The sequence below is a fragment of the Balaenoptera ricei genome, chromosome 4 (assembly GCF_028023285.1).
Source record: "Balaenoptera ricei isolate mBalRic1 chromosome 4, mBalRic1.hap2, whole genome shotgun sequence".
Lineage (NCBI taxonomy): Eukaryota > Metazoa > Chordata > Mammalia > Artiodactyla > Balaenopteridae > Balaenoptera > Balaenoptera ricei.
In genome coordinates, this window is record NC_082642.1 from 148,774,942 (window position 1) to 148,798,885 (window position 23,944).

Sequence of the window (23,944 nt, forward strand, 5' to 3'; positions counted from 1 at the left end):
AGTAATTCAGTAAAATAAGGTATTCTCCCCAGCTCACATACTTGGTCTCTGCTTTCATGTCTTAGAGCGGTCTTCATTGAACAGATGAGAGGACTGAGGCCCAGCAAGGAGCAGTGATGTGTCCAGGGTCACCTGGCCCTTTCCTGGCAGAGCCAGGAACAGAAATAGGTCACCTGATTCTGGGTCCCGGGCTCTCCCCACACTCCGTCCTTGGATGAGGCTTTGCACTGCAATTAAGTGCCTTGCCAACCACTTTCTGCCCTTTCTCAGCCAAGCGCTGGTTTAAAAATTAATGAATGCTTAATGGACATTTCTATTTCCTGTGAGTTAAGCCAGGCTTTTTTTCTCTTCTCCTCTGGTAGAAATCCGACATCCAGGACAGCATCTGTTACAAGACCCAGCTCTACCAGATAGAAAAGTGCAGGCCCACCAAGGAGCCCTATGAGGTGAGTGGCCCCCAGAGCAAACCCCAGGATCTCTTAGGAAGAGTGGATTTCCATTCTGGGGGGAAAGGGGTAAAGGAAACCAATTATTGTGGGACACAGAAGTAGCCAAAGACAAATACTTACTTGACTGAGCCTTTGAGAAATGGTTTACAGCGGGGCCGCCATCGTTCTGTCTCTAGACTATGGTTCTCAGCTGTGGCCACATAGTGGAATCCTTGAGGAGCATTATAACATCTGGATGCCCAGGCCGTACCTCAGACTGATTCCATCGATCCATTCTTGATCCCCAACGAGGTCGGGGGTCAGTATTTTTTAAAGCTCCCTGGATGGTTCCCAGTGGAATCAAGGTTGGAATCCGCTGTCAGATCTCCAAAAGGTAAAAACGAGGTGCTGAAAAATATAAGTGTGTGTAACACTTGGCATCAGGAGAACAAAGTACAGTGAGGAACAGGAAAAAGTATCTGGAGCAAAAGCCTTTCCAGTCAGCTGTCCCTGGTGACTTGATGCTACCTAAAACGAACCTGAGAGAAAATACCAAGAGTCTTTGATTTCAGAGTAAAAACTGGTATCATATTGTCCCAAATTTGGACCCCAAATACATGCTTGTTAAGAGACTGTACCTGGGAACTCGAGATCCAAGGCCTGGAGCACAGGGTAAGGGTCCCCCCCACCAGGGCTCCTCATTCGCTGTTTTGTCCAGTGGGGCTCCCCTGTCTTCTCAGTGATTTTCCATGGAATATGGAACGAGCTGGGCTGCGCTCCACGGCGGCAGCAGAAAGTGGGACACGGCCCGGGCCAACCCAGTGACGCGGTGACGGGGTTGCCGAGCTGCCGGGCACCACGTGTAAACGCAGCCACCCCTGAGCATCGAGGCTGGGGTAGCGTGGGGTGGCCGTAGGAGGAGGGCGAGGCTGGTCAATCTCGACAGCCTGGGGGATGGCACAATTTAAGGAGGCAGAGAAAAGGAGACGCCGATGACAGAGAAGCTAGCGAAGATAACGGGGCAGCCGGAGACCCAGGAGGGAAGGATGTCAGGGAGGACATGGGAAAGGTCAAGTATACGGCAGCCAGTGGTGACAGCTGGGCAGTTTCTCGTCCTGGAGGAGGTGGAGAAGGCAGAAAGGAGATTGCGTGGGTTTGGGGGAGCGAGGACCGTGAGCACAGATCTCTCCGTCGATGCCGCTGGCAGTGAAGAGGGGCTGGGGAGCAGGTGGGCCGGGAGGCAGAGGAAGGAACTCCAGCGATGGGTGGGGAGGGGCATGCATTCCGAGCAGCCAGGGTGGGCCCTAGCCTTGACCCCAGGCTGCAGGCCTCCTTCCTCTGAGACTGGCTGTGAGGCACCAGCATGGTGAGGACGGAGATGAGCTTTTGGAGGGGCAGCGGGGGGACGCGCACTGGGGCTGGGCGGGAAGCACACGCATGGCTCCTAGGGCTGGGAGCGGGAGAGCAGAGACGGGGTAGGGCCAGACTCCTCTGAGCTCCACCCCCCTCCGGCCAGTTGCTTACTGAACCTTCTGTTGCGTGAATGAAGGCGTCTCAAATCCAGCACACCTGGAACCAGCCCCACCTCTCCTCCCCCATCTCCCCCCACCCCTGGCCCCTATTTTCTGTCTCCAAATGGCAGCCCCACCCTCAGTACAGGGCAGAAACCTGGAAGACCTTCGTATTCCTTTCCCTCACTCCGAGAGCCAGTCTGTCGCCAAGTTCTGCTGGTTTGACTCCTGAAGCTCTCCAACCCCTCCACTCTCCATCCGCCCCATCCTAGCCACCATCACCTCTTGCGTGGACCTCAGCGGCAGCCTCCTTCCTAACTGGTCCCGCTCCTTCCCCGCGACTACCTGGCGCTCTGTCCACACACCGGCCAGAGCGAGCGATTCACACTCAAGTCAGACCGTGTCACCTCCCCGCTTGAAACCTTCAAAGGCTTCCTTAACCTGGAAGGCAAACTCTGTGACGTGGCCACCACGTCCCGGATTGAACTGCCTTTGCCAGCTCCTCCAGCCTTGTCTCCCGGGCCCCGCACACAGCCCTGCTTCTTGCTTTGTGCTCAGTCCCATGGGCCTTGAGACTCTGTGCTCTCTTGGCTGCCAGGGCTGGGCACACCCTGTTCTCTCTTCCAGAATGTTCTCCCCAGCCCTCTCTGCTGAGTTAATGTGTATCTTCAGATCCCACGGCAGGGTCATGTCCTCGTGGACCCCTGCCGTTCTCTGACCTCTGCCACTGGGTTGCATCCCTCCAGTAAACACTGTCACACACATTCTGCTTCCTGGGGCTTGTCCCATTGGCAGGGTTCTGTCTGTTCAGGGATTATTTGATTATCATCTCTTCCCCACTCTGGACTGCGAGTTCCTTAAGAGCAGGGACAGTGTCACTTTTGCTCCTCACCCTGTCCCTAGAGCCTACACAATGCCTGGCACCCAGTAGAGGCTCAGTAAATATTTGCTAAATGAACAAATGAAATAATCAAGTGGACCTTGGTCCTAGTCTCAGAAAATAGAATTGGGCCAGCATCTGGGGAAGGTCGAACATTCCAGGTGGGACACCTAGAAAGTAGGGGACCACCTGCACCATAGCGTGCAAGTCGAATTATCATCACCTGATGGCCATGCCCTGTGGCAGGTAGGGACCTCTTACAGTCACTTGCAGGGAGGTTGGGTACCTCGGCTGGGGTCCAGGGGATACTGAATTCACTGGTAGGCTCCCCTGCCTCTTGGTTTGACTGTTTAGGGCCTCAGGTAATAACAGAAACCTAGACGTACCGCATGCCCCTATGTGTGTGCCCTAGGCAGCCTCTAAGCCACCTGGCTGACGCCCACGTCCTTGGTTGCCCTCGTACCCGACCTTGCTTGTGTGTTAAGTGTCAGAACCGCGATGGGAAAGGGGCCTCTTTTTTTCATCCAGATTATTATTCTCAGCTGATTACTTCATTTGGCCCGGAAAACACATAGTAAGCATTTTAAAACATTTGTCGAAATAGTTAATGGTTAGGGTTTCAATAGGAACGTTAATGGGAAGACAGCATTTCAATTTTCTGTGATCCATTTGTTTTCTCCAAACTGTGGCGATACTTGTGCTAATTAAATTACAGGCTCTGACTAGATGATGCAACTCCTCTCTGTTGGAACCTAGAAAGTGAAATGGGGCCAGTTAGAAAAAGTGGTGAGAAAGTCTGAAAGAAGCCAGATTTTCCAGGTAAAGCCCACTCAGAGCCTCTGTGGGGCTCTTCCCAGTTGCCATCAGCTGGTCCAGGAGGAGAAGCGGCCAAGTGGCAGGGGAGGGAGGTGCCGTGAGCCGGAGCCCTGGAATGAAGTTCAAGGGTGTACACAAGCTGGCTGGGGAGCGGCTCCGGGGCCGTGTCCGGGCATTGAGGGCAAGTGACGGTCTCTTTCTTCTTCTTGATCCTGGTTCTTTTTCTCCAAGGAGACGGAGGGGCTGAATTAAGTGGAAAAAACTTCCCTCTTGGGACTACAGTGTCATCATTTTATGACTTTACCACTTTCTCCCCCTCTTCTTCCTGTAACAGGCAGAGATTATGTCTGGAAAAGTGGGACACTTGTCTCACCTTAGGCATGTGCCCCAGAGATTCCTTTTCCTAAGACAGAGGCCCTGGGGGACCATGGGGGTGGTGGCAGAGCAGTCATCATTTCTAAACTGGCTTATTAAAGCTGTAGAGAGCCAGGAGCCAAGTTTGTTTAGTCTTGAAGAATAATGCTAATTTGTAGCAAAATGTAAGTTAGCATTAGCAGGGCTTCTCTGTAGTGTCAAAGTAACATTGCAGTTTTGGAAGAAAAGTTATGCAGGGGTGGCGGAGGGACTGTATTAGTTTGCTAGGGCTGCCGTAACAAAGTCCCACAAACTGAGTGGCTTAAACAACAGAAGTGTATTGTCTCCCAGTTCTGGAGGCCAGAAGTCCAAGGTCGAGGTGTCTGCAGGATTGGTTCCCTCTGAGGGCCGTGAGGGAGAATCTTTCATGCCTCCTAGCTTCTGGTGGCTGCTGGCAATCTTTGGCATTCTTTGGCTTGTAGAAGCATCACCCCGATCTCTGCCTTCATCTTCACATGGCGTTCTGTGTGTGTGTGTGACCAATTTCCCCCTTTCTATTAGAATACCAGTCACATTGCACTAGAACGCACCCTGATGACCTCATCTTAACTTGCTTACCTCTGTCAAGGTAACACCAACACTCCTTCTTCTCAAAGGCAAAGGAGAGCAAACTTTCACACTCCCCCCTCCCCCAAGCTTCAAAGAGGATGTGACGGGCCTGTCCTGACCCTGTCTTCAAGTAAGGCCACATTCTGAGGTCTGGGGGTTAGGACTCCAACATATGAATTTGGGGGGAATAAAATTAAACCCATAACGGAGACTCTAAGTTTAAAGGTAAAATATTACAATGATTTTTCTTTGTGTCATTTTAAAATCTGTACAAATCTTTAAAATCAAGTATGGAATCAGGTCAAGCTGAATTGTTAGAAATCAGAACAGTGGTTACCTTTGGGGACAGGGAGAGGATGCTGGGAACGAGGGACTTCCAGGTGCCAGCTGGGTTCTGTGTCTTGATCAGGGTGCCATTTCAACGTGTCTTCGCTGTTTGAGGAAACGTATTGAACTCCTTACTCATCATCGGAGCACCTCTGTGTTATGTGTCCTAGACTTCAATAAAAATCTTGCCTAGAAAATCTATCCAGGGCAGGCAGGCATTAGGACATCTGCTGCCTGCTTCCACGACAGTTTGGTTTCTTGTCTATAAACTTTGAAAGGGAGAATCCTCAACCGGAGCTGCAAGTGGGAGGGGGTAGAATTTAGGAAATAAACAAGTGCAGCTTCTTGAATTGTTGAAAAATGCTGCTTTTTACAGGCCTCCCTGGGCACCTGGACAAGAGACCTCGAATTTCATGCTGTGCAGGTAAGAACTTGGGGGGTTATGATGGCTTAGTCAGAGTTCTCCAGAGAAACAGAACCAATGGGGTGTGTGTGTGTGTGTGTGTGTGTGTGTGTGTGTGTGTGTGTGTGGTGCTTGGACACCCAGGGAAGGGCTGATGTTTCAGCTTCATCCCTATGTCTTCTGGAGGCAGAATCCCTTCTTCCTCAGGACACCTCAGTCTTTTTCTCTTAAGGCCTTTAACTGATTGCACGAGGCCCACCCAGACTGTAGAGGCTAATCTGCTTTACTCAAAGCCTACCAATTTAAACGGCAGTCATATCTACCATATACCTTCACCGCAGCATCTAGACTGGTGTTTGACTAGACACGGGGTACCCTGGCTTAGCCAACTTGACACATGAAAGTAACCATCGCATATGACCCTGAAGGTTGGCAGATCTCTGCCCAGGGCTCTGGACCCTGCACACCTCCATCCTGTCCTAAATTCCAACATGCAGAATCCTGTTGTAACTGTCACATATGACCCTGAAGGTTGGCAGATCTCTGCCCAGGGCTCTGGACCCTGCCCGCCTCCATCCTGTCCTGAATTCCACCGTGCAGAATCCTGTTGTAAGTGGATTTGTCAGAATCCCTCAGATCAGATCAGTGCTGTCTATGCGTAGTTGACCATTTTTTTACTGTCTTGCTAAAACTACACGCTTGGCTATGCGTTCGTGTTTCTACCTGTAAAGAAGTGGGGTTTACAACAGTCCAGGGCTTCCCGGCCCAGTGGCCTAATTTATGAACCAAGCCCTCTTTTTTCTCAACTCAGTTGCTTGTTTCCTATGGCAAAATCAGGCCTCTGTGGCTTTCCCTTATGGGATGGGCAGCAAGGAACCAAAAGCAACCAGCAGACAACACCTGGGCCCCTGGGCCATCCCAGGTGTCCACGATCCGCACCTGGTTCTGATGTTCCAAACAGCCAGGTGAGGTTGTCTCATCATCAAGGGGACCCCAGGCTCCAGAAAGCCCACGCTGAGCGGACTTGAAGACTCCTCAAAGAGGACAGCTTTAGCTCGCCTCCAGTCCCCTGGCCCCTCCGCTGTGCCATCACTGACACTCTGCGGTCAGTTCTGCACTGTGTGAGGGGCAGGTGGCCCCGCTGGGCAGCACTTCCTCCTGCAGCCCCGGGGGTGCGGGGCTGAGGGGGTGGCCCCAGGAGGCGTGGCCGCAACTGTCCTAGTTGAATGAATGCCTTTGCCTTTCAGACAGTGAAGCAGGCGAGATGTGGGGTTCATTTTTTATAACCGGAGAGCTTAGGAAGGACCCACCCTTTTGGTTATAGATGGGGAGGCCCGTCCCTCAAGGGGAAGTGACTTGCTGAAGGTCACCTGGCTGTACCTTCAGGAGCAAAACGGGAAAGGCAGGGGGAGGCTGCGGCTCTTTGGAGCCAGGAGCCTGGAGTCGCAGGGAAGAGTCTAAGGGGACCCACGCCCTGGAGCTCAGATCTCAGAAGCTGAGGACTGGCTCCCCGCTTCTCCCCGGCCCGGCTGCCGAGCCTGCAGACGCCTCCCTCCCGTAGCCCAGTGGATCCTCGCTCAGTGGTTTCTTCCTCTCCTCCATCAAACAATCCACGACATCCAAAGAGTCTTGGGTAGGTAACCTTTTAAGGGGTCACATTTTCAAAGTGTCCAGCTTTGTAAATGTCCACGCACATGTGTGGTGGTTGGAACGTGGTTGAAAGAAAACAAGAAGCTGTTTTGTGTGGGGCTTGCTTGCGGTCTCCTCTTGGATCTGCCTTGGGGGTGCGGACTGAACATGAGGGGGCAGAGGAGACCCCGGAAGCTTCAGCTCCATCGCCCACCCTTAGGCACACGTGGGGGAGGGGCGCACCGCCCTCCCGTGAGAATCACAGGGAAACCAAAGAGGCCTGAAGGCAGTCAGCATTGCTGGGTGGGGTGCGCGGGAATGGGTGCAGGCATGTCAAAGGGGGAACGTAATTAGTCCTTCTGGAGATCTGTTTCTGTTACATAAGGCAATTCAGCGTCCTGCTTCCTGGGAAATCTCTTTTGGAGAAAATAGGCCATGCAAATGAACAGGTAGAATTGGATGATCAGTTGCATTTGTAACCTGTGTTTGGAAGGCATGAGGATGGCTGCTTGTAAACAAACTCGTTTCCTGGGGGCTGGTGACCCTTCCACCGGGACTGACTGACCCAGGGGATTGTCCCGCACAGGGAGCGGTCCGGTGATGAACTCTTGGTATCTCCCAAGAAACCGGTCACTGTGAAGTCACCCAGTCTTTTCGGCTGGAGAAAGGTGCTCTGGGGGTTATGGAGGAAGCACCATGGTTCAGGATCCTGGGATTAAGTTCAACAGGGGGGCCTGAGCAAGCTTTCCCGCAATCTTTAGTCCTAAATCCATGTCCCCTTTCTTCTGCCCCCATCGCAGGCTTTCTGCTCATTGCCAAATACCCCTTTGTCGGTTGTTGGAGAGATTCCCAGAGCCAACCTTGGTCTCTTCCTACAGAAAACTCTCATACCTTGTACACCTCTTGGTTCATGAGCTCTATCTGGGTAGTGATACTGGCCCCCTGAAAGTTTGCATCTTGATCCTTTAGCTTTGAGAACCCACGGAGAGTTAGAAAAGGGCTGAGCTGGACCCAGGAAGCCGTCGGCAGGAAGCCCTCTGAGTGCAGGGAACTCGGGGCAGCCCAAAGGAAGGTGTGCTCATCATTCTTAAAAAAATCCTTAAAAACGGGCCGGGGGCGGGGGGAGGGGGGGACTGAAGTTTTGCTTTTTCTTTCAAATACTGTTTTACAATGTATCACAAAAGCGTGTTTGATTTCTTTTTTCCTGTTTAAGGTGTTACCAGGTAGAACTTATGAGTTTTCTCGTAAAATCAGAGATAGAACGGAGCAAAAGGATGGAATTCTGCCAGACTTTTCGGGACAGGCCCTTTGGTGCCTGGGGGAGGCTGGGGAACGTGAAAGCTCACTCTCCTTTGCCGTAGAGACGGGGGCCTGTTGGTGTTTGATAGAAACGGGGAGGGGGGGCAGCGGAAAATTGTGCTTGGCCTTGACCTGGAGCGGATGCCCCCTTCCCCCTCCGTAGTGTCCTGCCCACGGCCTCCTCTGTAGCATTCCAGATGCCGACCCGGAGCCCTGGGACTACAGTGGGGTCCCTGCTCCTGGCCAGTCGCTGTGCCCAGCCTTCCTCTATGGCACTGGAAACGCCTGGCCCTGCCCCAGGCTTCAGGCTTCCGGAGGGCACTGTGGAGTCAAGCGTTAAGAACACCGACTTTCAGGGAGGGCTGTGAAAAACTGAGTTGCCGTCCGGCTCCTGGATGAATTCTTTTTTTTCTTTTTTTTATTGAAGTATAGTTGATTTACAATGTTGTGCCAGTCTCTGCTGTACAGCAAAGTGACTCAGTTATACACATTAGACATTCTTTTTTTATATTCTTTTCCATTATGGTTTATCACAGTATATTGAATATACTTTTGTGTGCTCTACAGTAGGACCATGTTGATTATCCATTCTAAATGTAATAGTTTGCATCTACCAACCCCAAACTCCCAGTCCATCCCTCTCCCTCCCCCACCCCCCCGCCTTGGCAACCACCAGTCTGATCTCTATGTCTGTGAGTCTGTTTCTGTTTCGTAGATAAGTTCATTTGTGCCATATTTTAGATTCCACATATAAGTGATATCACATGGTATTTGTCTTTCTCTTTCTGACTCACTTCACTTAGTATGATCATCTCTAGTTGCATCCATGTTGCTGCAAATGGCATGATTTCGTTCTTTTTTATGGCTGAGTAGTATTCCATTGCATATACGTATCACATCTTCTTTATCCATTCCTCTGTCGGATATTTAGGTTGTTTCCATGTTTTGGCTATTGTGAATAGTGCTGCTATGAACATAGGAGTGCATGGATCTTTTTGAATTATAGTTTTGTCCGGGTATATTCTGGGGGAATTCTTTACCCACCACAGTCCCCTCTGCAAGAGGGGATAACAGTATTTGCCTCGTCGTGGGTCGTGCTCTTAGAGTAGCGTCTTGCATTCCAAGCATCCTCAGTAAAGGTGCCAGTGGCTGTCCAGAAGCTGGGGAGGGTGTTTGCAGAAGTTTCACCTCTGCTTTCATCCCACTTCGCCCCTCCTCGGGTGACGAGCCACCTCAGCCAAGGCGTAGGCCCCAGGGAGCTATTGTCCTCATGGTGACACTCAAGGCTGGGCTGGGCGTCCCCACTGTCCATCTCTTCACAGTCGTTCTTTCCCACTCAAAACCTGGACATAATGAACCCCAGTTCGTAAAGGCTCTGAAAATCCTCATTAGAAAGGGCTACCTGAGTGCAAGGGGATGTTTCCTGGAGAAGCTTTTCAACAACATCAATGAAAAATAGATGAGCTCTCTTGAATTGCAAATGCTCTTAAGGTTTAAGGCAAAAAATGTGAAAATCGGTCTCTTTTCCCCGCTCCCTTGTGGTGAGGTCCGGATTCAGTTGCCTCTGTTTAACAGTAAACATCAAACATAATCTTTAGGGCCAGAAAAAAGCTTCCTTTTAGCAACATCACCCTTCCCAGAAGCTTGAACCCAATTAATTTTAATTCATTTCCATTTCCACTGGCTTTTTTGTTTTTGCTTTTTAATATTTCAATAACTATTTATTAAGCTTTCTCTCTGTGCCTGCCTTCATGCCTGAGGCTGTGGGGTGGAAGATATATAAAACAGTCAAATTCACTCCTAGCAGAGGGATTATAAATGAGTTAAATAAAGGCAAGACTGACAGCACAAGTGGCTGAATCGTGCCAATTTAAGTACACAAGTAAAAGCCCACGTGCCCAGTGGGGGTAAAGGGGTCAGAAACTCACCTAGACTGGCTCAGGGCTCCGTGGGCTGGTCGTCCACCTCCTCGGCTTGACTGAACACACAAGCACCGAGGAAGCAGTTACGTTTCCTTTGCAGAATTGCCTTTGCAAAACCACTACTGTGGGCAGAATCTTAGGGCTCTGCTATAAATAAGACAGCAGGTTTCCGGGAGTCCTCATCTGCTTTGCCTCAGTTTGTTCAGCTTGTTCTAGAATAATGGACCACCCAGGGATGATCTTGCCCTTGTTGGAACACGTCAAAACGGCATAGGGCAGGGAGCTGGGGACCACCGGAGCCTGCTGTGGCCCAGGGGGAGGGAGGGAGGTTCCCTGGAGCAGCCGCTGGGCCTCAGCGCTTCCATTGTTCAACATGTAGCTGAGAGCCTAGCGTTTTGGAAAACTGGGGTTTCTTAACTCTACTTCGATAACTCTTCAAAGAGGGACCCCATTGTGTATTCTTGTGTGCGTCTGAGTACCTATGTTTGCTTCTGATTGGAAGGATAAAAAGCCCAAAGAACAAGAAAAAAGAGGGGATTTTCTTCACCGGCCATTTTCCAAGAAGTTGGATAAGAACCTGCCGTCGCACAAGCAGCCCTCGGCCTTGCTCATCACGCAGGCTCAGAGCACCAGGGCCCTGCTGAGGGACCGGAAGGCCGCCAAGCCTGGCCTCCCCGACAAAGGTGGGTCAGCTCGGGGGGCTCTCCAGGCCGTTTGTGTTCAGCTGCGGGGCCGCCGTGTACCCCATGCTGGTGGCTGTGTAGGCCCCTGGGACAGACACGACTCTCGTGCCCATGGGAAAGCAGGATCAATGCGTGCAAGGCAACCTGAGAATAAGCAAGTCCAGACTGCCGGGTGCTGTCTACCGGTGTGGACAGGATTTGAGAAAGCAGAGGTGGGGTGCACGGGATTGTGGGAGCAGAGATCAGGGGGTAAGGTATTACAGGCGTAGAGATTTTGGTGCAGAAAAAGAGATCAGGGTGAAGGAGCAGAGATCGGGAGGAACGGTTTTGCAGGAGCCGATGTCAGGGCGTGTGGTACTGTGAGAGCAGATATCAGGGTGCGTGGCATTGCGGGAGCAGAGCTTGGGGTGCATGGTATCATGGAACCAGGAACGGGTGTTCAGTACTTGGAGGGGCAGAGATCGTGGTGCGGGAGCAGTGATGGGGGCGTGCTCTTGTGGGAGCCTTCACCAGAGAAGTGCACCCTGAGAGGCAGTGATGTGGGCTTTGGGGTGGAGGTAGGGTGCTCAAACCCAGCTCTGTAGTTGGTTGTGGCCCAAGTTCCTTACCCACTGAGGATCTTAATTGGTTCCCTTACTTGTGAGGAAATCTACCCATCAGAGCTACTGGGTGGATCGAATGAGATACGGGTGTGGGCTACTCTGCCTCATTCATCATCCAGCACATGAGGTAACTGATCCATGCGGGCCTCCTTCCTCTGGGCTAAGCATCCAGCGATGCAGAGGGGGGGGTTAACACACGGAGAGCCGGGAGGCGGGCATAGGGGGCCGGGGAGCATCCTGAAGCCAACTGTGGGGTAGAGGAGAGGTTCTCCTTACGGAGGGCGGATGGGAGAGATTGTGGAGTCCAGTCTTTGATCTCTTTGTTTTAAATAGGAAGAGACTGAGGTTCCAAGAGGGCCCTGGCTGTCTGAGATCAACCAGTGGTTCCCTGGGGAAGCAGGAAAGTATCAGAGATTCAAACAGCACCAAGCAGCACGGTCCATTTGACTCTGAGACCGGTTCTCACCCAGAGAAGAACAATGCCATTTAGTTCAGTTTCACTCTGCAGGTTTCAGGAAGGCAGGGACCCCACTGGAGGGACTGTGCTTGTCCCTCCTTGGGGGATCCTCCTTTCTGGCTTGGGAACAGGCAGCAAATCCTGTTAGGACCCTTTGCAGTGGCGTCCTATGGATTCCCCAAGGAAAGTCTAGGTCAGGGCTGCATATGTGGGGGTAACTTTGCAGCCCCAGAGGTGGAGTGCATTCCTTGATACTTTCCTGGACCAACTGTCCTCTGTTTCTTTGCATTTTTCCTTCCTCCTGGGATTTGAGAGCTTGTTGCTGAGAAGCACCCTGGAGCCTATATAATTGCTAGCACTGACCACTCACTGTGCGGTAGGCACTGTTTCAACTCTTACCTCAACCCAGTGAAATCATTCTCACCCCCATTTCTAGAGACGAGGAAATAGCCCAGAGAGTTGTCCAAAGTCAGAGAGCTGGTGAGTGACAGCATCTAGATTTCCAACCAGGCAGCCTGGCTCTAGAGCTTTCTCTCCTGACCAGTGTAGCCGACTGCCTCCCGGGAAGGATGGGATGAAGAGGAGCTGGCAGTCATGCTCAAGGGTCGGGGCTGGTGACTGTGCCCTTCTTGCGGGGGACACTGCAGTGTCTGGCTCTGTGCCCCGGGGCTGACTCTGAGCGAGGGATCAGTAGGGCGAGTGTGGGGGGCGTCCTCCCAGGATCTGCACCTCTGGGGAAGTGAAGGAAGCAGGACGGCACGGAGGGAGAAACCGGGCTACGAGTTGGGAGCACGCAGCCATCTCAGGGAGGGACGGGGACCTCACGTGCCAGCTGGAACACTGGAGACGTTAGCCATCGATGAAATTTTCCTTCTCTCTGCCGGTGAATCTCAGGCATCTGTGCTGGCCCGAGGAGGAGGTTTATTTCAGGATCTGTGTATTTATTTATGTAAGGCGAAGGATTCCCAGTGCCCTGGGATGTCCCCGAAATCTCTGCTGGGGGCAGCAGCTTGCTCCTGCCTCCGGGCCCCGACGGGGCCTATGAAATATGATGGTAGGAAAAGGCAGCTAAGATAGGGCCTGTTCCACAGGAACTTGGCTTTACTTCCCTCACCTCCAAACTCGTGGAGGTTTTCCCTTTCTTTTCTGGCAGAGTCTGCAAACCTGGATTCTAGTCTGTGCCAACTTGAGATGGAAACCGTGGGGGTCGGCTGGTTGCCTTAAATATACAGAGGAAGAGTGTTTCACTCCTGTTCAGAATTAGGTGAGGCTCCGGTGAGACCAAAAACCATGAGGGAGCCTTAAAAAGGAAGGGGATTCTGACCCGTGCTACACTGACACGGAGGAACCTTGAGGACATTGTGCCCAGTGAAACAAGCCGTTCACAAAAGGACACATATTGCGGATTCCACTTATACAAGGGACCTAGAGTAGTCACATTCATAGACGGGTTGCCCCTGGCAACCACTGTTAGATTTGCAAGGTGAAGAGTTCTATTTCACAGCAGTGTGAATGTACTGAACATTACTGAACTGTACACTTAAAAGTGGTTAAGTAATAAATAAACACTTTAAAATTCATGTTATGTAATTGTTACCATATTTTTTTTTTTTAAAGTCACAAGGGTAACCCTCCTTCCAGCTTTGATTATCTGAGGACCAGATTTGCAAGTCCTCAGAGAGCTGGTATCCATGTGCTTCCCCAGTTTTGTGGTCGTTCTGTTGAGCCATGGACCTTTTTATTCAAAGGCTCTTCGGCAGGGTCCAGAATTTTAAGCAACCGAAAGGAGAACAGATGTTAAGCTGGCGCCATGAGGCAAATCAGAATCCAGGAGGCCTCCCATCACCAGCCTTCTGTGCCCTCCATTCTAGGAAGACCGTCTGATTCCCCATGGGGAGAATGGGATGCTGAGGCCATTCACTTCTTGGCTCCATCTGACCTCCCTGGATAACGCACTGTCTCAGTGAAGCTGGAGGTCAGAGCAGGAGGGAGTGGGCCATTGGCACTGTTTGCGTGGCCGTCTTCATGTTTCCTTTGCTTTCTTGGTGTGCAGATTCCTTCGGCTGCCGCAATATTTTTCGCAAAACCTCGGACTCCAATTGTGTGGCTTCCTCCTCCATGGAGTTCATCCCCGTGCCACCCCCCAGGACACCCAGGATTGTCAAGAAACCAGAGCCCCCTCAGCAGGGGCCTGGGAGCGCTGGCATCCCTGCCAAGGAAGACCCCCTGATGCTGGATATGGTGCGCTCCTTTGAGTCTGTGGATCGTGATGACCAGACGGAACTGCTGTCCCCGTCCCATCACTATAGGATTCTGAGCTCCCCTGGGGGCCTGGCTCGAGGGAATCCCGGTGAGCGGACACTCTCTCCCGTCCTGCTGCCTGGAAGCCTGTCACCTCTTCAGACTCCTTTGCACCCCACTCTGGTCTCCTTTGCCCACGAAGATAAGAACAGCCCCCCCAAAGAGGAGGGCATGTGTCCCCCAGCCCCGGGGCCTGGCAATGGCACCACACAGCCCCTGGGGAGCCCGAACTGTGTGAAGAGCCGAGGCAGGTTCCCCATGATGGGCATCGGACAGATGTTGAGGAAGCGGCATCAAAGCCTGCAGCCCTCCGCAGACAGGCCCCTGGAGGCCAGCATGCCCCCGCTGCAGCCCCTGGCCCCCGTGAGCCTCTCCTTCGACATGGCTGACGGGGTCAAAGGCCAGTGTTAACCTGGGCCAGCGGCGGGGTTCTTGGCATTTCTAAGGAAGGCAATGGAGCCGCTCCCTACATCCGTCAGGGCATGAAGACTCAAAGGCCTCTCACAGAGCATCCTTCACGGTCTCACCTCCTCCTGACATGCGATGTCCCCACAGCTGAAACCCACAGACCCAGAGCCTGTACAGCCCAGTCCCGAGTAGGGCCCCCTGGAGATGCTGGGATCCCCCAGGAGGGTTGGCTGTCTGTGCGTCCAGCTCCAATCACGCACGGCCTCCTTCCTCCCACCCACTCACCAGCCCTCCACCCACCTCCCTCAACTGCGCTGGGGGTGAGAACCCAGCATCGGGCTCTGGGCCACTCAGATTACAGACCCTTCCGAGCTGTTTCTCCACTTCGTGCTCTGTGTGTGCCTCTCAATGGATTGTTCTCTTTTCAGCAGTCAGATGGCGGCGTCACAAACTGGTTCAGCCAGGCACGGTTTCCCCTCTTTTCATAGAGGTGGATCCCTGCAGGGGTGGCAAGAGTTGGCGACCTGGAGCACCCAGTCCCATGAACCCCTGGGGAGGACAGGCAGGAACCTCCGAAAGCAGCACCGCCCCCTCTGAGCAAAAAGGGGCATCTGGTCAAAGACTGATCCGAACAGTGGGGACGCCAATGAAAGGAAAGGGCCGATGGGGACACTCATTTGCCAAGTGGGGTCTTGACAGATTTCTTTTCTCTTTTGGTTGAAACTTGCTAATGGTGGAATTATCTTCTCCGAAGATGATTTTTCTTTATGTGATGTCATTAAACCGAAACAACATAATTTTTAAAAACCTGGATGGAGAGATGAGAATTGATTTCACCAAACTCCTGTTCTCACGGGAGGATAAGCGTGGAGGGCATCAAAGCTCACCCAGGTGATGTTTTGAGTGGCTGGTGGCCCACGCTGGCCTGCAGGAGGGGCGAGATCACAGCCAGCCATGTGTTCTTCCCATCGGATCAACAGAGCCCTGATCCTGCTGGAAAGTGTAACACATAGTTACAGGTGGTTATTCGGAAAGAGAGAAGAGAGTTAAGGTTGGATATGGATGTACTTGGAAGGCACCATTAGCTCTGTGCAATGTGGTTTTCAAGCTGCCAAGGAAACAGGCATGATTTGGAACTCAGCCAGTTTGCCGTGGGCTGTGAGAGGCTCGTCTGGAGGGCATCACGTTCAAAATACAGTACCGTGTCTTCTTTGAGGACAGCAGCATTCCTCACACAGGCTTTGAGTCCATGTTCTGTTTTCACACCTTTTGCCAAGGATGGAACCAAAGATGCATCTCTGGGTCTGTGTCTGTGCCGTCCCTCTGTACGTGTTTTGTGGACTCCAGCGTTGTCTGACCGTGTGTAGCTTGGAGCCCACCGGGGGCTGTCTCCACCGGGGCCTGGGCCCTGGCACTTGGCGGGGACCACTTGGTGGTGAGCGGAACTGGCAAAAGAAGAAGAATCAGCACAGGTTGGATAGAGGTCAGTTCGGAGACGGGTTACACTACAGCCTGGAGTCTTTGACTGTTGGCTGGTGCAGGTGCGGCCAGAAACCACTCATGTGGCCACCCCAGGGCTAGTCCTCCCAGCCCACTGATTCTGAAGAAAGGCCACGGCCTTTGAGCATTTGCAAAGCCTGCCTTCCCTTCCACCGGCAGCCAGCCTGTGCCAGAGAGTAGCGGGGATGGTCCTTCGTTTCTTCTCATTCAGCACTGGTGACCTCCTTCTGCCCCAAACGTCTCTGACTGAGCAAGGCGAGAGCGGATACTTGGCTGTCCCCAGAAGCCACTGCCGTGCCCAGTCTTGGCCGACCTTGACAAGACCTGGGGCTGCTGCTTCCCCCTGGATGGGATCACCCCAGCCCTAGGGCTAGGGAGCAAGTCAGGCTCTCCGCTGTTGTTGGCACTCCTTTGGATGGCTCCAGACCGGGTTGTGGAACTTTCCGTTGAAAATAGAGCTTTTTAAGCCGAGAGAAGAAAAGCATCTGAGAAAGTCCCTCTCTCCATTTGACATGAAGTGTTTGGTTTTTGATCGCCGAAGAAGCCTTTTTGAAGATGGTTTCCAGCTGCAAGTGCCGGCTCTGCAGGCTTGCAGGCTGCGTGCCTGTGAACTTGGTCTAGCTCTTTATGTCTCTCTCTTGTGTTTTACTTGCCTCGAGAACATGAGCATTTCTGTGTCGCTGTTAGCTTGCTGGGACGTGCTCCCCGATCCTCGTATGCTTCCAGAACGGCTGCAGGCTCTCCTACAACTGACCAACTGCACCACCACTGGCAACTTGAACTGTGAACCCAGGTTTATTCCAAACCCAGTGAGAGGTGAGGGGGGAGTGAGGAAGGGGGGAAACTGTATTTTGTGTGTGTGAGCACCTGACAAATCTATGGAATCGAGTGAGAGAAGAAATGTTAATTCTTTATTATTTTATTATATTTATATGGAGACCTTGATTATCCCTTTGGTAAGTACAAAGCGTGTTGTCTCTTTGACCCATGACTGTCTCTCAGTAGTCTGCACCTGTGAGCTGAGTCAGCCTATAGTTACTGCCGGAAGTGACAGCTATCATCGTGTGACATCCGGGAGGAAAAGTCGGCTTTCATCGTACCATCTGGTCATAAGTAAGGACTGTATTTATGTCACCATTATTAAATATATGTACTTTTATAACGACTGTGAAATACACTTTTCCCTCACTATGACTGCTTCATTTATTGGCTGATACATCTTAAAACTAAGAGCACGTTGCAAAATAGTGGTATCGTCTCCTACATAAAGTTCTTGGCCCAGGAACTGACAGGATACAAGAGGGGATCGAGGTGTGGGTATTTGAGGGCATTTTTGGCTTCGTTTCACTTGCCACAGGGTGTCTGCCAACGTCTATCTGCCTGACGTACGGCAAATGGCAGTTCAAGACGAATCAGCATTTTTCTTTTTTTTTGCGGGGGGTGTGGTCAGGATCTTCCTTGTAGACTCTGAAAATGGCACATGAAGAATGCCATCTGTGAACATTACCTCTAGCTTTTGTCCTTGTTTGAGGGTTGGGGGAAGAGGAGTGATGAGTAGAATGGAAGCGGGGTCCAGACGGGGTGTTTGGATTGGCCCAGTTCTGACTTCATTCATAACTGTTCACAAAACATTTTTCATATCTACAGACTTGCTGAAGCCCTGTGTCCCCCTACAGTGTGGCTCCCCTGTACGGTGTAGCATGGTAGAAAGTGAGAGGCCTGCAGTTTCCACTACGCAAAGCTCGCCCTGAAGTTTGATGGAGTGGGGATGGGGGAGGCAAGAAGGTGTATCTAGTTTTGATGATGATATTTTCTTTTAGGAATCAGAACAATTTAGAACAGAAGGGACCTGAGATCATGGGGTTCAACCCAAGCTTTTTTGAAGAAGAGAAAACTGGGGCCCCAAATGGTTTAAGGACTCTCCAGGGTCCCTGAGTGAGCTGGTCCCTCAGTGGGTCTGGGGGGGCAGGGCACCTTCCTCAAAGAACACAGAGAAATCAGAGAGCATGGCCGCCGTGGGCAGAGGGGAAAGTCAACAGCAGATCGAACCATCCTTACAGCACGTATCTTTGGGGTTTCCACGTGGGCCAGGTCTTTGTGCTGTTTTAAGTCATTCTCAAAATTGTGCAGTTTCTTGAGATTCTGAGCATCACACGCTTTCCGTCTACCATCAACTCTTTTTTTTTTTTTTTAACTCTTTATTTTATATTGGAGTACAGTTGATTAACGATGTTGTGTTTCAGGTGTACAGCAGAGTGATTCAGTTATACATATACATGTATCTATTGTTTTTCAAATTCTTTTCCCATTTAGGTTGTTACATAATATTGAGCAGAGTTCCCTGTGCTATACCGGAAGTCCTCACTGGTTATCTATTTTAAATATAGCAGTGTGTACATGTCAATCCCAAACTCCCTAACTATCCCTCTCCCCTCCCTTTCCCCCCAGTAACCATAAGTTCGTTCTCTAAATCTGTGCGTCTGTTTCTGTTTTGTAAATAAGTTCATTTGTGTCATTTTATTTTAGATTCCACATATAAGTGATATCATACCATACTTCTCCTTCTCTTACTTCACTCAGTATGACAACTCTTGAAGCTGGACAAAGACTCTTTCTTTCTCAGCAGATCTCCCAAGTAAGCAGCCATCCTGGATAGCCTTGTTATCTATGTTAGCTGTTAAAAGGCTACTGGGTTTTACTAGATTAAGTCAATAAAATACTTTCTATATAGCCATGTCATAACGTGAGACCAATTCAGAAAGAATGTGAGACTGATATTTTTAGGGGGTCTGGAAGCCTCTTGATTATTGTATTTGTTTTCTTTGTAAGACCCTCTGAGTGTTACAGGCACAGTTAGAATAATTCAGAGCAGTAATGGGAGCTGGTTCAATTTAATGTCATCACTTTTCAATGAAAAGAGCATATTTCCTGAGTAGTAAATGAGTGTACTATTTGTGGCAGATTTTTTTTTTTTTTTTTTTTGGTCAAGGGTGCTTTTCAGACACCTGGTTCCAAAGACAAATGGAGTCTGTGTTTGCACTTCGTTTCTGTGGACCTGTTTTCGGGACACACAGTTACCTCTGAGAGCTGATGCCTGTGGCACCAAGGGCCTGGGAGTGGGAAAGGGTGGGGAGCATCTCGGCCTTTGCAATTCCCTTCTATGTGTATATCCACGTTTGAGCTGGTGTGCGGATAAGGAGGTCTTTGGGGGCATGAGCTCTGGGAGTGTAGAGTAGACTGATGTGCAGCAAACTCAGAGACTAACCAGTGACACATCACAGAGTGGACGGTGCCAGGATGCTGCATTATTTACGGGTGAAAAAAATAAATGGCTCCAATTTAAGGGCCTGAGTTAGTTACACAACATATTCCTTGTTCAGAAGATGGCCCATAGCTGTTTTTTTTTTTAACTTATTTACTTTATTTATTTATTTTTGGCTGCATTGGGTCTTCATTGCTGCGCGCGGGCTTCTCATTGCGGTGGCTTCTCCTGCTGCAGAGCATGGGATCTAGGCACACGGGCTTCAGTAGTTGCAGCAAGCAGGCTCAGTAGTTGTGGCGCACGGGCTTAGTTTCTCCACAGCATGTGGGATCTTCCTGGACCAGGGCGGGCTTAGTTTCTCCACAGCATGTGGGATCTTCCTGGACCAAGGCTCGAACCCGTGTCCCCTGCATTGGCAGGCAGATTCTTAATCACTGCGCCACCAGGGAAGTCCCCCCATAGCTATTTTGAAGAGAAAGTCTTTGGCTGATATTATATATAAACCCTCAGGAATAACAAAATTTATTTTTTCTAGGCCTTGTTACTACAGCCAGCGAACAAAGGGCAGAGTGCAAGTCTGTGTCAGGAATAAGGCTTCTTGTCCAAGGTTAGGTAGTGAATTCACAGCAGGTCTGAAATGAGCGTGCCTTCTGTGATCCTTCTCCAGCGTTCGGCTCTTCTCTGACAACCAGTGTGTTAGATAGATCAGCCTTTGCTATGATAAATTAAACCCCAAATCTCTGTGATGTGTGCAATAAAGCTTTATTTCTTACTTACACAAACGTTTATGCACTTTGGCTGACTCCAGAGTAGCTGTCCTCTATGTGGTGACTCAGGGACCCAGGCTGCTTCCAGCTTCCAGTTCTGTCCACTCAAAATGAAGCTTCTCTGGCTGCTACAGCCAAGGAAGGGCGAGCTGGAGGGCTTCCACTGGCCCGTGAGAGCTTCATGAGAGCTGGAGCTAGTCCTGTGGCCCTGCCTGTGAGCAAGAGGCTGAGAAATGTGTGGGACCGTATGGATATTTTGGGTGCAGTGAATGTTTCTGCCACAGGGGAAGTGCAGATACCTCTCACTTAAAGGTTCCCTAAAGTGGGATTGGCCTTTCCCATTGTTACACAATTATGGCACCTCTTCATGTGTAAGGGCTATTTGTTCTAAATAAAGGGATAAGCATTGTTAATTATAGATACTTCCTTTAATTTAAGAAGAGCGTTATAAGCTGAATTGTATACCCTCAAAAATTCATATATTGAAGGTCTAACCCCCAGTACCTCAGAATGTGGCTGTGTTTGGATATAGGGCCTTTAAAGAGGTGAGTTTTAAAAAGACCACCATTAGGGTGGGCCCTAATTCAATCTGACTGGTGTCCTTGTAAGAAGAGGAAATTTGGATACACAGAGGGGACACCAGACAGAGGAAAGACCATGTGAAAACACAATGAGAAGGCAGCATCTGCCAGCCAAGGGGAGAGGCCTCAGGAGAAACCCAACATGCTGACACCTGGATCTTGGACTTCTGGCCTCCAGAACTGTGAGGAAATAAATGTCTGTTGTTTAAGCCGCATGGTCTGTGGTATTTTGTTATGGCAGCCTCAGCAGACTAACACGGTGGGGAGGCCAAATAGAAATATTTATATATTCTACAAATCCTACAGATTTTGTCCCATATGTTGAATCTCATTTACCCTTTTCTTGCAACTAAATTACTCCCAGAAAGTTGTCCCTTTTTTGGAGTGAAATTCCACCTTTTCCAAGTGTCCCCGATATGCTAGACCCATGTGCCAGTTGTTTTCAAGTATATTTCTTCCTTCAATCCAGAGACCCATAGACTTTTCTGTAAAGGGCCAGATAGCAAATACCTTATGCTTAGCGGATTGTCATGCAGTCTGTGGTATATTCTTCTTTGTGTTTTGTTTTTGTTTTTCTACAACCCTTTAAAAATGTCTGGTGGGCAGACAAAAACAGGCCACAGAGATTTTGGCCCTCAGGCCTCCCGCTTTAATCCTCACAAGAACCCTGGGGAGTGGTCACATTGTCTCTATTTTACAGGTAAGTTGAGGTAGCTTTGCCCAGTTCACACAACCAGCACTAATGCGGTCACAGGCCACAGATGTTCAAAATGTCCCACCACCCGAAAAGAAGAGAAAGAGAGCTCCTTCCTGTATTGCTTTTGGTAGATTTCCACCGCTGGTTCCATCCACGGGCGCGGCGATACTTCAGGAGAACGTCCTGGTCACCAGTCTGCCGCTGCCACGATTCGTCCCCATTCTCGGATTCATCCTGCTTCATCCACGCAGAACAGAGCGTGGCCCTGGTGCTCAAATCACATTCCATTCAAGCCGTTTCCCATTCTCTTTGTGAATGGCCTCTCCAAAATGAGCTCTTGCTTGCTCATAAAAAGAGAGAGCTTAGCCAACATTTGAGGGAAAATGTCTAAATCTAGAGCAGATGTGTAGCTGCGTGATGTCTTGTAGATGAATCATGACCATTACTCGAACCTGAATGACACGGTGTCACCACCGGCTGGACCAGCGTCCCCTCCACTGAAAGAGGAATCGTGCCATCTGAGTCAGAGAGCCCATTCAGAGCCCTTCCCACCATGGCCACTTCAATTACGCGAGCCATTCTCACTTTCAGAGCCTTTGGGCCCAAGTCACAGAATCACAAGGACCTTGGGGTCACCTAGTTCCTGGGCTTAGGCCCCCCCAGGAGCTTGGGGCAGTCCACAAAGAGCAACAGGAAACATGGGTTCTCAAGATAAGCACGAAGCAGCTTCTTGGAGCAGAGCTTTTATAACTCACTGCTAATTAAAACAATTTTTTTTTTTTTTTTTACTTAAAACTAACATATGTCGTGTATTCAGATGCAAAATTAGTGTGAATATTGTGAATCCACCCCTGATTGTCCTCTCTGCTTTGGATATTTCAGGGGATAATTTTAAAAGGCAGAGTCAGGGTCAACCTCCCTCATTTACAGATGATGCTTTTGAGGCCAGAATGGAGAAATAAGGCATGAGGAACTCAAACTTGTCATTGGCAACATCTGCCTCCATGGTCCGTTCTCTTCCCACCACCCTGCGTGAAGAGCCCAGAATTAAGGGAGGGGCTGGGGATGCTTAGGAATGTCACGATGTCTGGGGTCTACTCGTTCCCTCTTGCAAATTTTGGGCCACAGAGAGGGTGGATAATAGAAAGAAGGAAATTGATTTGTGAGGAGTATTTGAAGGAAGAGGGTATGTGTAACTGCTCTCTCCACCTTCCCAAGCATGGTTTGTCTTGCCCTTCTCTGGGTACTCCTGGTCCTCCATGAGTACATCCAACACAGGGATGGATGGGTGGGTGGATAGTAGATAGATGGGTGGGTAGACGAGTGAGTAGATGATGAATGGATGGGTAGGTGGTGGATGGATGGGTGGGTGGATGGGTGAGTGGCTGATGAATGGATGGATGGGTGGTGGATAGATGCATGGGTGGGTGGTAGATGGATGGGTGGGTGGATGGGTGAGTGGCTGATGGATGGATGGGTGAGTAGCTGATGGATGGATGGGTGGGTGGTGGATAGATGCGTGGGTGGGTGGTAGATGGATGGGTGGGTGGATGGGTGAGTGGCTGATGAATGGTTGGGCGGGCGGTGGATAGATGGGTGGGTGGTGGATAGATGCGTGGGTAGATGGTAGATGGATGGGTGGGTGGATGGGTGAGTGGCTGATGGATGGATGGGTGGATGGTGGATGGATGGGTGGGTGGTCGAACTGATGCATGAATAGTATTAAGAGTAAATGTGGAGAGGAGTTAGATGACTTCAATTAGTGGATGGCTGAAGGGCACTTCAGGGAAAGGAAAATACTGCTCTAACCCAGAGTATAAGCCCGCAGATATATCATAAACGTTCAAGCAGAGGGCCTGGGAAATAAATAGGGCTCTCAGTTTGGGTACCAACATCCTTCACAGAAGACGGCCAGAGTACTGCCTCCTCCTAATATTGGTCCATTCACCATCCTGGAAACAAGTAATCATGGGCCTTGGTTGTGTGGTGAAGCCATTGTCCCCATTTCTTAAAGGCATGTACGTCCACTTGACTGTTTTACTTTGGTGACTGTATAGAGATTTGGCAAGAAGGTGAGGCGATTATGAGAGAAGCTGGGACAGTTACCTGGCCTCCTCCTCCCCCCACATGGTTGCTTACTAGCCTAGTTTACTGAGGCCCAAACTCTTCTCTGTATCCTAATACTGACTCTGAAATGCTCCTTCTTATTTACTTTCATATCTTGTCATCCCAATCTTTCAGCTCTGTTGCACACAGATCATCTAAAAGCTACAAACAGATAATGCATTTTTACAAGGGAGATAGAATGTCTCACCCCAGCTGACCTGGTCTCTTCCCCTCTGCTATGGGCTGAATTGTGTCCTCCCACAATTCATATATTGAAGCCCTAATTTCCAGTATCTCAGGATATGAATATATTTGGAAATAGGGCTTTTAAAGAGGTAATTAAGTTAAAATGAGGTTGCTGTTAGGGTGGGCCCTAATCCAATGTGACTGATGTCCTTATAA

At 50.3% G+C, this 23,944-nt stretch overlaps 1 protein-coding gene across 2 annotated transcripts in view; it reads left to right on the forward strand.

Annotated features, from left to right (window-relative positions):
* The window catches only part of HUNK (hormonally up-regulated Neu-associated kinase), a 105,588-nt gene extending 88,268 nt beyond the window's left edge, over positions 1–17,320 (forward strand). For both annotated transcript variants that reach the window (XM_059921437.1, XM_059921438.1), the window contains exons 8-11: positions 363–446; positions 5,302–5,349; positions 10,681–10,861; positions 13,974–17,320. In XM_059921437.1, coding sequence (XP_059777420.1) covers positions 363–446; positions 5,302–5,349; positions 10,681–10,861; positions 13,974–14,632 — 972 coding nt within the window. In that variant the 3' untranslated portion in view covers positions 14,633–17,320. The remainder of the gene's footprint in view (positions 1–362; positions 447–5,301; positions 5,350–10,680; positions 10,862–13,973) is intronic.
* Positions 17,321–23,944: the final 6,624 nt, after the last annotated feature.